Source organism: Alligator sinensis, unplaced genomic scaffold (assembly GCF_000455745.1).
Source record: "Alligator sinensis unplaced genomic scaffold, ASM45574v1 scaffold2241_1, whole genome shotgun sequence".
Lineage (NCBI taxonomy): Eukaryota > Metazoa > Chordata > Crocodylia > Alligatoridae > Alligator > Alligator sinensis.
Window position 1 is genome coordinate 137,870 of NW_005843292.1, and position 12,255 is coordinate 150,124.

Sequence of the window (12,255 nt, forward strand, 5' to 3'; positions counted from 1 at the left end):
CTGCTGAACAGCAACGCGATGGGTGAGTGTCCCTCCCCCCAACCCGTGTCCCTGCATGGAGTGGGGAGCCTGGCTGTTATTACACCCTCCAGGAGGCCTCAAGGTCAGGCTTGGCCGCCTGGCATAGAATGGACATGGAAAGGGACCTTTCATCTCGCTCACCCTTGCACACACGGTTCCTAAACAACCTCAGGCAGGCGCCTCTCCAGCCCTGGCTGCACTCCTCCAGGGCAGAGGAGCCCACAGCTCCCTTGGGCAGCTTGCTCCATGCCCTTGTGCTCTGGCCACGAGGCAACTTTCCATCTACAGCATATCGCATTGATTTAAACCTGCTGCCTCAGGTCCTGCGCTCTGCAGGGAGGGGGGACAGGGTTTCTCCAGCTTTGCAGCAGCCTTTCAGCTACTTGAAAGCTGCTATAAAGCCGCGTCCCCTATCTAATCTCCTCTTCTCCAGACTGAACGCGCCCAGTTCTCCCAGCCTTCCTTTGCGTGGCTGCTTTCTAACCCATTGAGCATCGTTGTTGCCGGCGACTGGGTTTTGTCTGGTTTCTCTGTGCCCTTCTGTGAACAAGGTGGACAGATTTCTGCCCAGGCCTGCACAGAGCAGGCGTTATCACCTGTCGCGCTCACATGCCTCTGTTAATGCAGCTGCCAGCGGTGCCTGGTCGTTGATGCTGGTGTCTCGTTGCTGATGCGCAGCCACCTCTGGGCCCTTCTTGGTGCTCATGCCTGGCCTGTCATCCCCATTCTGCAAGGGAGCTTGTGGGTGGTGTCACTGGGGTTGAGCATGGGCATCCCAGAGCGGCCCATAGGGGCTGGCTGCCAGTCTTGCAGGAAGGCATGGCTCTGGCCTGAGGCAATCCGGGCTGCTGGGTTGTGTTCCTGGCTCACTTGCTTCACTCTTGCACCTTTGCCCGTGTGTCTGGCAGATGTGGTGCTGCAGCCCAGCCCTGCCCTGACGTGGAGGACAATTGGTGGCATCCTGGACTTCTATGTCTTCCTGGGTCCAGACCCCAAGAGCGTGGTCCGGCAGTACCTGGATGTCATTGGTGAGGAGGTCTGGGAGCAGTCTGGCCCCACCGTGGGCTGTGGGGAAGGGTCTGGCGCTCTTGTTGGGGTCTTGCCGCTGGGCAGCTTTGCGATGGGAGCAAGCAGCCAGCCTGGACAGGCTGTGCAGGGCAGGGGAGGCCTCGCAGCTGGCCTGAGTGAGGCCAAGGCCTGGCATATCCCCCCCGCACATGCAACGCGCTCTGGTCTCAAGAGCACGGTCCGGTCGAGGGGACCTGATCCTTCCCTGTGCGTGCTGGGGAGGCCGAGGAGCTTTGTGGGCTGTGAAGACTGTTATTTCTCGCCTTCAGTGATCAGGGGAGCGGGGTGACGGCAGTCCTCCCTGCCAGTGTGCCCGGAGGATGTTGCAGCTGGAGTGCTGCGGCCTGCCGCTGGCTCCCCCCTCTCTGACCCGCGCCCTCCTGGTTCCAGGGTACCCCTTCATGCCGCCCTACTGGGGCCTGGGCTTCCACTTGTGCCGCTGGGGCTACTCCTCGAGTGCGATCACCCGGCAGGTTGTGGACAACATGACGGCTGCGGGCTTCCCCCTGGTAGGTTCCTGCCTTTCGATTCCCTCCTGATACCAGGTGCAGGAGCCCCGTCCTGCTGCACAGTGGACAGGCCCTGAGCCAGCACAGCCCTGGCGTCACAGCCAGCAAGACCCTAGTTGAGCCCAACTGCCAGGGCAGGGTTTGGGGGGGACGACGCGTTACTGCACGGGGGGTGGGAGCCAGGCTGGGGGCTGCACCAGCAATGCCGGACCTGGCGCTCTGCACAGGACGTGCAGTGGAACGACCTGGACTACATGGACGCACGGCGGGACTTCACCTTCAACCGGCGCAGCTTCCCGGACTACGCCGATATGGTGCGAGACTTCCACCGCGACGGCCGGCACTACATCATGATCGTGGTGAGTGCAGCCCGGCCCCTGCCCCGTCAAGCTGCCTTCTCTCGGTCACCTTTGGCTCTAGCAGCTGCCGTGCGGGAATCCCAACCTGACGTAGCCCGAGGCCCCCCCAGGTTCCAGCACTCGTGGTCCATGCCAGCAAAGGGCTGGCAAGCAAGTGGTGTTGGTGGGGGGGGGAACGCTCAGACCTCGATGCCAAGGGGCAACTCTGCAGCTCGAAACCTCCCCCAGCCCCGTTGAGCTGACAGCCTGCCCGGTCATTGCTCTGCACGGGGCTGTGGGGAGTTTGGGGCCAGGTCCTGTGTCTGAAGGCAAGAGGGCGTGAGGCTGCAGGGGATGGGGATGCCCCCCCTGCATGTGGGCTGCGTGTTCGTGGCTGGAGGATTGCAGAGGCACACAGGCACGTGAACCGGGAGTTGCTGGGTCACCTCGGCTCTGGAAGAGAAGAACTTTGTGCCTTCCCCGGCAGCCTTGCTCTGAGATAAGCTGCCCCAGCAGGCTTGGGAGCACTTCTCCCCCTTGCTCTGAGATAAGCTGACTCCCTCGCTGCCCTGTCCCAGCTCTGGATGCTGGGTGATGCTAACACAGCATGGGGGGGCTCAGGCCGGGACTCGGCACACGGCACAGTCTGGCGTCTCTTGGGTGATGGTGTCACGGGCTCTCCTCTGGTCAGTTTATGGCATGGGCATCTCTCCCCTGCCAGGACCCGGCGATTAGCAGCACCAGCCCTGCCGGCAGCTACAAGCCCTACGACGATGGGCTGAGGCGAGGGGTGTTCATCCGAAACGCGACGGGGCAGCCTCTGATTGGGAAGGTGAGCCCCAGCCTTTGGGGATGGGCTAGTCTGAGACCAGGCAGGGGGTGCTCCGGGGTGGAGTGGAGCCTTCCCCACCTCCCAGTGCCCCCGGTTAGACTCCTCGTGGTCTCTGCCTCTGTCTGCCAGGTGTGGCCGGGTCCGACCGCCTTCCCCGACTTCACAAACCCCGAGACGCAGGAGTGGTGGCACGACGTGGTGAAGGAGTTCCACGACCAGGTGCCCTTCGACGGCATGTGGATCGTGAGTGACGTCTCCCACCCGGGCCCAGCCCACGTGCCAGGGCGTGATGCTGGAGCCATCACCCTCCCGATTCCCTTCCAGGGCAGCTGCCCGTGGCCTGGCCTGGACTCGAGGGTCCCTTCTTTCCCCAGGACATGAATGAGCCCTCGAACTTTGTGCTGGGCTCCGTGGACGGGTGCCCCAGCAACAAGCTGGAAGACCCACCTTACGTGCCAGGTGAGCAGTGGCAAGTCCCCAGCCTGCTACAGGAGGGATTGGTGTCCCTGCCATGTGACTGATGTCTTGGGAGGCATCTGGGCACCCCTCCCATGATGATGTGCCCATCCAGAGGAAGCCGGGAAGCCTTCATCTGCCATCAGGAGCTGGCACCCAGTGAGACCAGGCTGGCTGCCCTTGGCAGCAGTGGCATGGAGGGCTTGAGCTTCTCTGGCACGTGCCGTGCAGGCCCCGCCAGGCTCTGGCTCACCGTGTTTCTCCGCAGGCGTGCTGGGGGGGTCCCTGCGCTCGGCCACCATCTGCGCCTCCAGCCAGCAGCACCTGTCCTCGCACTACAACCTGCACAACCTGTACGGGCTGACGGAGGCCATCGCGTCCCATAAGTGAGGCTGGGACGGCTGCTGCTGCCGGCTCCAGTCGGGACGATGCTCCTTATCGGGCATCTGGCTGAGTAGCAATTGGGGGGGGGCTCGAGACTGGGGCTGGCCTGGAAGATGGGGCTCCTGGGACTGCCCAAAGACAGGCTTGCTGTCCTAGCAGCTGGGGCTGAAGGCAGTGGGGACAGTAGTGTGTGAGGGAATTGGGGTGCAGGTGGAGGCCCCACACCAGTGCTGGCCTGGCTGAGCGTGGGAAGGGGCTGGCAGGGTCCAGAGAGGGGTGGGAGGGTACTGGGAGAGCCCAGCTCGTGAGGGACACCAGGCAGCAGTCTCCCCCCTCGGCTGTGCCCGCATCTCGTGTCCCGTGTGGCTGGGGTGCAGGAGGGGGGACTCTCGTGGTGGGGGCTGGGCTTGCCCAGGGGAAAGGCCATGGTGGCAGGGCCGCGCTGCCCCCTGGACGACTCTCGACGGCCGCCTCCCGTCCCTGCAGCGCGCTGGTGCGGGTGCGAGGCAAGCGTCCCTTTGTGATCTCCCGCTCCACCTTCGCTGGGCACGGCCGCTACGCCGGCCACTGGACCGGGGACGTCTTCAGCTCCTGGGAGCAGCTGTCCTCCTCTATAGCAGGTACCTGAGTGCCACTGCCCTGGGCCCCTTGATGCTTGTGGCAAGGGGTGCAGCATCCCACAGCGGGCCTGGGGCAGCAGCATGAGGCATGTCCTGGGCAAGCCTTGGTGTGGGTGAGGATGCACCTCTGGGTTTGGATTCATCCCGTGCTTGGCCGTTGGCCTGCCTGGGGAGGATCTAGCTGCAGGCATTGGCCTGGGGTCGGCATGTTCTTCAAGGAGAGAACTGCCCTCCTTTCCTGGAAGGTGCGAGGGTACCCGCGTCTCCTGCCCCTGCCCCACGGCGCGTGGTGGCACAAACAGCCAAGGCCTGGAGCCAGCCACAAGGAAGCTTGGCTCTGGGAAGCTTTCCCCCCCCACCTCCGCCCGCCTGGAAAAGCTGGGGCTGCTGGACAGTGACCTGCTCACGGGCCAGCAGGACGGGGCTGTCCCCAGCTGCTGCTCTTCCACGGGCAGGGCCGTGCTGTGACCTGGAGGGTGTTTGCTCTGGTTCCCTGCGGGCCCCTAGTTCTTGGAGTAGTAGGGGGATGCTCTGCCGGGTTTCTGTGTGTGCCCCTGGGACTTGCAGCTGCCTAGCAGCCCCCGGCGGTCTCCTCCCTGAGCTCCGGGTGGAGCCGGCTGAGCCTCGACGTGCTCCCAGAGGTGCTGCTCTTCAATCTGTATGGGGTGCCGCTGGTCGGAGCTGACATCTGCGGCTTCACGGGAGATGCCTCGGAGGAGCTGTGCGTGCGCTGGACCCAGCTGGGCGCCTTCTACCCCTTCATGAGGAACCACAACGACCATGGCAGCCAGGTGAGCGCGCTCCACGGGCAGGCGCTGGGGGCAAGGCAGGGCCCCACAGGCTCAGGGCCACTGTCTCAGCTGTGGGGTGCTCAGGGGCTGGCCTGCTTGGAGGGAGCCTGGCCCCATCCTTTGCCGTGCGATCTCCGAAGCGTGGAGCTAGTTTCCTTCCTGCCCCTTCTGAGCATTTCTTGCGGGCTCCCCTGCTCTGCAGCCCCAGGAGCCGTACGCGTTCAGCCCGGCAGCGCAGAAGGCCATGAGGAAGGCGTTGCTCCTGCGCTACACGCTGCTCCCGTATCTCTACACCCTCTTCCACAAGGCCCACGTGGCAGGGGAGACCGTGGCGCGACCCCTCTTCCTCGAGTGAGCATCGGGCTGGAGGCAGGGGCAGGTGGGAGCACCCGACCTGGGCGGGGGCATGGTACGATGCACTGGGTGCAACCCTCGGCCCCTCTGTCCTGGGCGCCAGAATACACACTGTCTCCGTCTTCTCCCAGGTTCCCTACAGACCCCAACACCTGGACCGTCGACCACCAGCTCATGTGGGGTGCGGGCCTCCTCATTACCCCGGTGCTCGAGCCCGGGAAGGCCAAAGTGAGCGGGTACTTCCCTGCGGGGACCTGGTACCACCTGGTGACGGTGAGTGCTCAGTGCTCAGCGCCACGGGCTCCCTACTGTGACCTGGGGCTGGCGGGTCCACAGCTCTGCTGTGAGGGTAAGAGCCAGCGGTCTCACTGACTCCCTGCAAAGAGAAGGGGCTTGTGGTCCCGCTCGTCAGCTGTGGGGATGCTCAGCACCTGGGTAGCACCTTCCTCCATCCCTCTGCAGGACACCGTCCTCCACAGCAAGGGCCAGTGGATCCTCCTGCCTGCTCCGCTCGACACCATCAACGTCCACGTTCGGGAAGGACACATCCTGCCCTTGCAGGTGAGTTGTCTTTGGGAGAAGTTCATGCTCCAGCCCAGCTTGGTCCCAGCTGGCTGGGGCTGTGCCCATGCTACAGCACAGGGCTCTGCGTGGGCTCGGCAGGGCTTGGGGGCACATTGGCAAGAGGCGAAGGAGGCTCGTGCTGCCTGACGAAGGGTGGCTGCTTCCTGGAGAGCTAGACCCTGGCAGTCCTACTGAAACCTGGACTTAGCAGGACTTGGAAGGGATGGACTTCGTGTCATCAGGGGCTGTGGAGAGGGACTGGCCCTGTGTCTGTCACCCCTCTTGCGTCTGAGCAGGGCCAACCTGGTCTCTTCCACCCTGTTTCCCAGAGGGAAGGGCAAGACGCTCTAGCTTGGGCTGGGTTTAGAGGGAGCCCAGCCCCTGCCGAGGGTCTCGAGGTGACAGGCCTAGTGGCGTGGGGCCTTTGGGATTGGGCCTGCCACTTCCAGGCAGGGGTTTCCTCTCCACCCGATATCCCCGTCCCCCAGGAGCCTGGCTTCACCACGACCGAGTCCCGCAAGAAGGGGATGACGCTGGTGGTGGCACTGACAGCAGACGGCTTCGCCCTGGGCGACCTGTTCTGGGATGACGGCGAGGGGCTGCAGACCTTTGAGAGGGGCGATTACACCCAGATCCTCTTCCTGGCCATGCGCGTGAGCCTGGGGGGGAACCGGGTGCTTGGCTGCGGGCGATTCCCGGTGCTGTGCCAGGGCACGTTGCTTGCCACCGGCCCCCGGCAGCACGGCCCAGGGGGGCGACTCCAGAGCGGAGGCCGGAGCCGTAGAGGTCTGAGGGGCAGCGTGCACAGCCCCAGCCCAGCCAACCCAGGGGGGCACTGGGTGCTGGGAGCTGCAGCATTTGCAAAGGCCATGCCTGTTCCCCTCCTATTGCTGCCCTCGGCCTTAATGGGACCAAACCTTTTGGGGCATTGGGGTCTCCCGGCTCTGGGTGGGGAGGTGGGATGGGGGCTCATTCCATGCCTCCAACGTGGCTGTCCCCGGTCTCACCGTGCCTGCACAGGGCGCCCTGGTGCTCAGCTCCCCTTCGCGCTCCCAGTCATCGCATCCTCCCCTTTCCTGCCCTCCAGCTCTGACCACAAACCCTAGAAGGGCCGAGGGGCCCGGCTACGTGACCCCAGTTAGATTCAGTGCATCGTCTAGGCCAAGCTGGGTGGTTTAAAGGAGGAGGTGGTGTGAGCAGCTGCCACCCAGAGCATCCTGGACGTGGGGGGAGGCTGGCAGCAGGGGGGAGGCTTTCCTGGGAGTGACGCTCCTCCCTTGGGCGCAGGGCACGCTGGTCAGCGAGCTGCTGCGGGTCAACAGCCAGGTGGATGGGCTGCTGCTGCAGAGGGTGGCGGTGCTGGGCGTCCCCAGCCCCCCCCAGCACGTCCTGGTGAACGGCGCCCTCGTCGACGACTTCTCCTACCGCACCGACACCGAGGCAAGGCCGCCAGGCACCCGGGCACTGCTTGGGCTGAGGCCTGGCTTCTCCCTCCTGCTGCTGGAAGCAAAGGCTGCAGCGCATGGGAAGGGGGGGATCTTTGGTGTTGTGGCACGCGCCAGCGGGAGGGAGCAAGGAGGGCGGTGGCATCTGCAGGAGATGGCAGCGGATGGGGTGTCTGAGGACGCTGGGTGGTTGGGGAGGGGGCAGCGCCCCCACGCACTGCTGACTCTCCCCTCCCTCTCCTCAGATCCTGACAATCCAGCTGTCCCTCCCGCTGGGGGAGCAGTTCACGATCACCTGGGCTTGAGCGGTCCTGGAGCTGCCTGCCTGCTGCCACGGCTCTTCCCGGTGGCCCAGGGTTGAGCGTGGCGGGGCAGCGTCTCACTGCCATCGCTCGGCTCTGCTTTTTCACTGTGATCGGGGCCTTTCCCTGCTTCCTGCTGCCTCGTGCTACTTGCTTGGCCTGGAGTCTTGGCTTGACCGTCCCCGGCTTTGTGGATGCTCAGGTGGGAGCCTAGCTCGGTGCTGCCCCTGCCTCCAGTGCAGGGAGGTGAAGCCAGGACCCAGCTGCAGGAGGGAATGGGGCGAACTGTTGCTGGCATCTGCTGCTGCCTTTAAGGCTTGATCCAGGTCCCGTGTGAGTCAGTGGCCAAAAGCCCCAGTGGGGCGGGCGGGGAGATGAGGATGGCGACTTCCTCTCGCTGCCCAAGTGGGGAAGGGACTTAGCTGCAGGCAGGGACGCCAGGGCTGGGCTCCTGTGCAAATCCTGGGGCTTGGTTTGCCAACACCATTAGCCTGTCACGCTGGGCCCTGGAGCTGCCTCGAGGTTAGAGCAGCCCCCCAACGTCATGGCAGAAGGGCTGGGCCCGTCCTTGATGCTGGACTGGTGCTTGGATATCCCGGTGCCACATTGCTGTGCTGTGGGGGTCTATTGCTGCCCTGAACACAGCAGAGATGGGGCTTGGGGCTGCGTGGCCTGCCCCGACGGTGCTTCCCACAGTGCTGGCTGGGTCATACGGGTCTCCAATAAAGCACTGGTTTAAATATCTGCTCGAGCTACCTGTGTGCTGATGTTGTGACGGGCTCTAGCCGTGTTCCTGGTGTGCGAGGGGAGGAACTCGGCTGCTCCAGGGCTCTCCTCTCCGTGCCAGCCGGGGACACTTGGCTGTGTGACGCCGGGGGCCTGCGACTCCACGCTCTTGTGCAAAACCTCCCTGCTCACTGGGTCCATCCGAGACCGAGCCGTGCTCTGGTCCCAGGGGCCCTGTAGCTGGTGTCCCACGAGCAAACACCACGGCCTCCGTGCTCCTCATTGGGCTTAAACCTCGAACAACAGGGCTGAGGTTTGGAGGGATTTTACATCCGGGCTGTAGGGTTCCCTGGGCACTCGTGGGACCCTAGAGAGCGGGTCCCCTGCCTTCTCTGGGCGGTTACGGTGGTTTCCCGAGCCTCGCTGCCGCCTTTCCTCCTGTGCTGCTGCTTATGAAGGCAGAGGCAGGATGGCTTCAGCGAGGAGAAAGCAGAGGGGCTGACACGGGGCACTTTGAATCATGGAAAGCTCAGGGCAGAGCCGCTTCTCTAGCAGCAATTCTGCTGACCTGGCAGCACGGCCCAGCACCCTGCTGCCCGGTGACCTCTGCATGGGTCATGCTCGTGGGAAGCTGCTGGCTGGGCCGGGACTTGCCGGCAGACGGGCCCGTGGAGCAGAGGTGCCAGCCTCGCCCACAGGCTGCGGCTGCTCCACCCGGCGCGGTGTTGCCTGCTCTTTTGCAACCCCGGGTTTCTGGCAAGTCACTTAACCTGCCTCTCCTTTGCGGGGCAGGCTTAGCAGCTCCGTGGGGTGGCTGGCACGCCCCGGGCATTCCCCGCCTGCCTGCGGGCAGCGATGACAGCCACCCGCCCATCTCCCCATTCGTTTGCTGTGCTCTGCACAGGGTGGGGAGCTGGGTTTCTTCAAGGGAGGTGTAGAGCTGCCACGGCACAGGGCAGGGCACCCAGGAAAGCCCCATGATGTGCAGGACTGAAGCTGCAGCTGGGTGGAGACGGGGTGGGGCGGGGAAATGCATTCCCCAGCTGTGGGGGAATCCCTCGGCACCAGCCTTGACCTTCGCCCTGGGAGATTGCTCCTTGCTGCCGGCCAGGCCTAACGGCGGTGTCCCGTCAGGTCGGGATTAGCAGTGCTTCCTGCTGGGAAGTTCCCTCCGCTGCTCCCCGCGTTGCTCCATCGCCCTGGGAGCGGCTGCCGCATCCTGCCAACAGGGCTGGGAAGTCCGCGCTCGGGTCCTGCACCCTCCGAGCGCTGCTGCGTGCCAGAGGAGGGGTCCGAGCTGCGTGTCGTCTTCCCCTGCCCTTCCTGGGGGGCTCGTAGCTGTTCACGCAGGGCTGAGTGCATGACCCGGGGGCTGAGGGGGTTCCCTTCCAGCCCCCCAACTCTGCCGCACCTCCGTGCAGAGCTGCCCAGGTGCATTTGGGTGTCGGGTGGGATTAGTCGCACCGAAGCACGTCCGCGCTGCACGGGGGGCCTCCCCTTGTCCCAGCCCCGTACCGCAAGGCTGGGCAAGGGGGACCCTCGGGGACTCCTCTGCTAGCACCTGGCTGTGCTGCCAGCTGGCATCTGATCCGGCCTCCAGCTGCCTGGGAGGAGGCAGGTCCCGGCACCTGCCAACTCCCCAGTACAGTCAGGATCAGCCCTGACAAACCTGCTTTTCTGCTGCCTCCCAGCCGGCTGCATCCTGCCAGTCGGTCTCCAGCCGGAGCCGTGCACGGAGCTCGGGGCAGGTCCTCGCCCGGACAGGTAGGGCTGCCCGCGCTCGCTCGCTCGCTCCCCCAGCGCAAGGGGCTGGATGGACGGAGGGCGGCGGGTCGCATCATCCCCCTGCTGCCCCGCACCTTTTGTCAGCACAAGTGTCCCTGGGGTCCTGGACGGCTGGGGGATGCGGGGTGGCCCAGTGCCTTGCTAGTGTGTGGTGTGGCGCGGAGGCAGAGCTGAGTGTGTCCGCGCGCCCGAGCAGAGGGACATCCCCAGGAGACCGGCTTGTCCGGGAGAGCTCGGGGAGCTGATGTCCCAGCGGCCTCGGGGACCGCCACGGCTGCGCAGCCAGCTCCTGAGCCTCGGGAGCTGAACCGAACGGTCCCTCCGGGAGCTCGGCGCAGGCGGGGGCCCCGGCAGGCAGCTGCTCCTGGAACAAAGAAGCTGCTGGGCGCCTGGGGAGGTGTCGGCCGAGGCGCACCTGGGGTCCTGCTCCTTCCTGCCCCGAAGAAACAGCAGAGCAGGAGCATCCTTGCGTGGCTGAGTCCCCGCGGGAGCCTGGGGCTGTCCCGGGTGCTCCTCTTGCCGAGGGGCAACGAGAGGTGGGCTCGGCGATGCAGGTGCCCCTTGGCCCTGATGCGCCGGCAGGTGCCCCGGGCCCAGCTGGGCTGCATGTGCCCATGCGCTGCCAGCCAGGTCCCCCGTGTACAAAGGTTTCTGAATCATCCAATTTCCTGGTGGAGACTTCCCCCATCTGCCCCTTCCACCTGCCTGGACTTTGTGCCCGAGGGAAAACAACCCTGGCACCAAGACCTGCCGTGGTCGGGCACCTGCTCAGGAGCAGCCGTTGCTCCAGCTCCGGGGCCCGGGGATGTTGGCAGGAGGAGAAGGGCGCAGCCAGCTCGCTGCGCCTCCGCTCTCCCAGGTGCTGGTCCCGTGGGTCACTCGAGGGGCTGCTCTGGTCCTGGCACTGCCGTGAGCTGTGGAGAGCAGGCGAGGACGGGCCTGGGAGCCTGGGCTTGCGGATGGCACGCTGGTCTCTTGCAGCAATAAGGGGGCTCTTCTTCTGCAGCTTTTGGGGCTGCTCCCTCTATCCTCTGCCCGCCAAACACCCTCCATCTCTCCTCTTCTCCCCGCACGCCCGGGGCTGCCAGGAGCCCGCCATGGCAGCCACGTGCCAGGCCGACACGGAGCTCCGGGACCTGGACGAGGAGCAGCTCTGGGAGATGCTGGAGAGCCACCGCTACCGCATCGTGCGCGGCGTCTGCCCCAGCCGGCTCACCCCCTACCTGCGCCAGGCCAAGGTGCTGGACCAACTGGACGAGGAGGAGGTCCTGCACGGGCCCCAGTTCACCAACAGCGCCATGAGAGCGGGTAAGCGCAGGCGGGTGAAGGGGTGGCACGAAGGGACCAAAGAATGGAGTGCAGGGGGATCAAACCTGGGAGATGCCCCGCCGAGAGCGGGCGTGCCAAGTCTTGCCCCCGATCCCATCCACTCTTCCCTAACCTGCCCCCAGGCCACATGCTGGACCTCCTGAAAACCCGTGGCAAGAACGGCGCCCTGGCCTTCCTGGAGAGCCTCAAGCTGCACAGCCCCGACACCTACACCCTCATCACGGGGCTGGAGCCCTCCATCGACCTCAACAACTTCAGCGGTAAGTCCCCCACCCCTGCCCCCAGAGCTGCCTCGGAGCCAGGCTCGGGCGGGGGTGCCGCCAGATGTGGAGAGGTGGGGGAGCGTGAATGGGCAGCGGGGCAGAGCCGAAGGGCCAGCAGCTTTCTGGCAAACGCTGCTGATTGCCCAGTCTGCTCCCTGGTTTGCGGGCGGGAGTGGGCTTGGATGTGCCACGAGTCCGGGGCATCACGTGGTAGCACCTGACAGTCCCCTGGAAAGAGCATGCATGCACCGTGCAGCACCTAGCACAGCGAGGTCTGCCTCTGGACCGGGGTCTCACGACTGCTTCCCTAGCCCCTTGTGTTCCCCAGGAGCTTCGCCTCGCCCCGTCTCTTTGGGGAGGTCCATCCGTGGACAGGGGCAGGCAGAGAGCCGGGGGGCTCAGGCTGAGCCAGGGCACGGTGGGGGCCGTGGGCTGGGCCGTGGCGGGGGGGCGCAGGGGGGGGTCCCC

At 65.3% G+C, this 12,255-nt stretch overlaps 2 protein-coding genes across 2 annotated transcripts in view; both read left to right on the forward strand.

Moving 5' to 3' along the window:
- The window catches only part of GAA (glucosidase alpha, acid), a 12,210-nt gene extending 3,782 nt beyond the window's left edge, over positions 1 to 8,428 (forward strand). The window contains exons 5-20 of the mRNA XM_025194742.1: positions 1 to 22; positions 930 to 1,049; positions 1,480 to 1,598; positions 1,826 to 1,957; positions 2,658 to 2,768; positions 2,898 to 3,011; positions 3,143 to 3,227; positions 3,493 to 3,610; positions 4,095 to 4,228; positions 4,868 to 5,019; positions 5,222 to 5,370; positions 5,505 to 5,646; positions 5,836 to 5,934; positions 6,426 to 6,590; positions 7,225 to 7,377; positions 7,628 to 8,428. Coding sequence (XP_025050527.1) covers positions 1 to 22; positions 930 to 1,049; positions 1,480 to 1,598; positions 1,826 to 1,957; positions 2,658 to 2,768; positions 2,898 to 3,011; positions 3,143 to 3,227; positions 3,493 to 3,610; positions 4,095 to 4,228; positions 4,868 to 5,019; positions 5,222 to 5,370; positions 5,505 to 5,646; positions 5,836 to 5,934; positions 6,426 to 6,590; positions 7,225 to 7,377; positions 7,628 to 7,687 — 1,875 coding nt within the window. The 3' untranslated portion in view covers positions 7,688 to 8,428. The remainder of the gene's footprint in view (positions 23 to 929; positions 1,050 to 1,479; positions 1,599 to 1,825; positions 1,958 to 2,657; positions 2,769 to 2,897; positions 3,012 to 3,142; positions 3,228 to 3,492; positions 3,611 to 4,094; positions 4,229 to 4,867; positions 5,020 to 5,221; positions 5,371 to 5,504; positions 5,647 to 5,835; positions 5,935 to 6,425; positions 6,591 to 7,224; positions 7,378 to 7,627) is intronic.
- Positions 8,429 to 10,136: 1,708 nt separating this feature from the next.
- Positions 10,137 to 12,255, forward strand: part of CARD14 (caspase recruitment domain family member 14) — a 10,174-nt gene continuing 8,055 nt past the window's right edge. Inside the window, exons 1-3 of the mRNA XM_025194744.1 lie at positions 10,137 to 10,174; positions 11,284 to 11,503; positions 11,647 to 11,784. Of these exons, the coding sequence (XP_025050529.1) occupies positions 11,293 to 11,503; positions 11,647 to 11,784 (349 nt within the window). The 5' untranslated portion in view covers positions 10,137 to 10,174; positions 11,284 to 11,292. The remainder of the gene's footprint in view (positions 10,175 to 11,283; positions 11,504 to 11,646; positions 11,785 to 12,255) is intronic.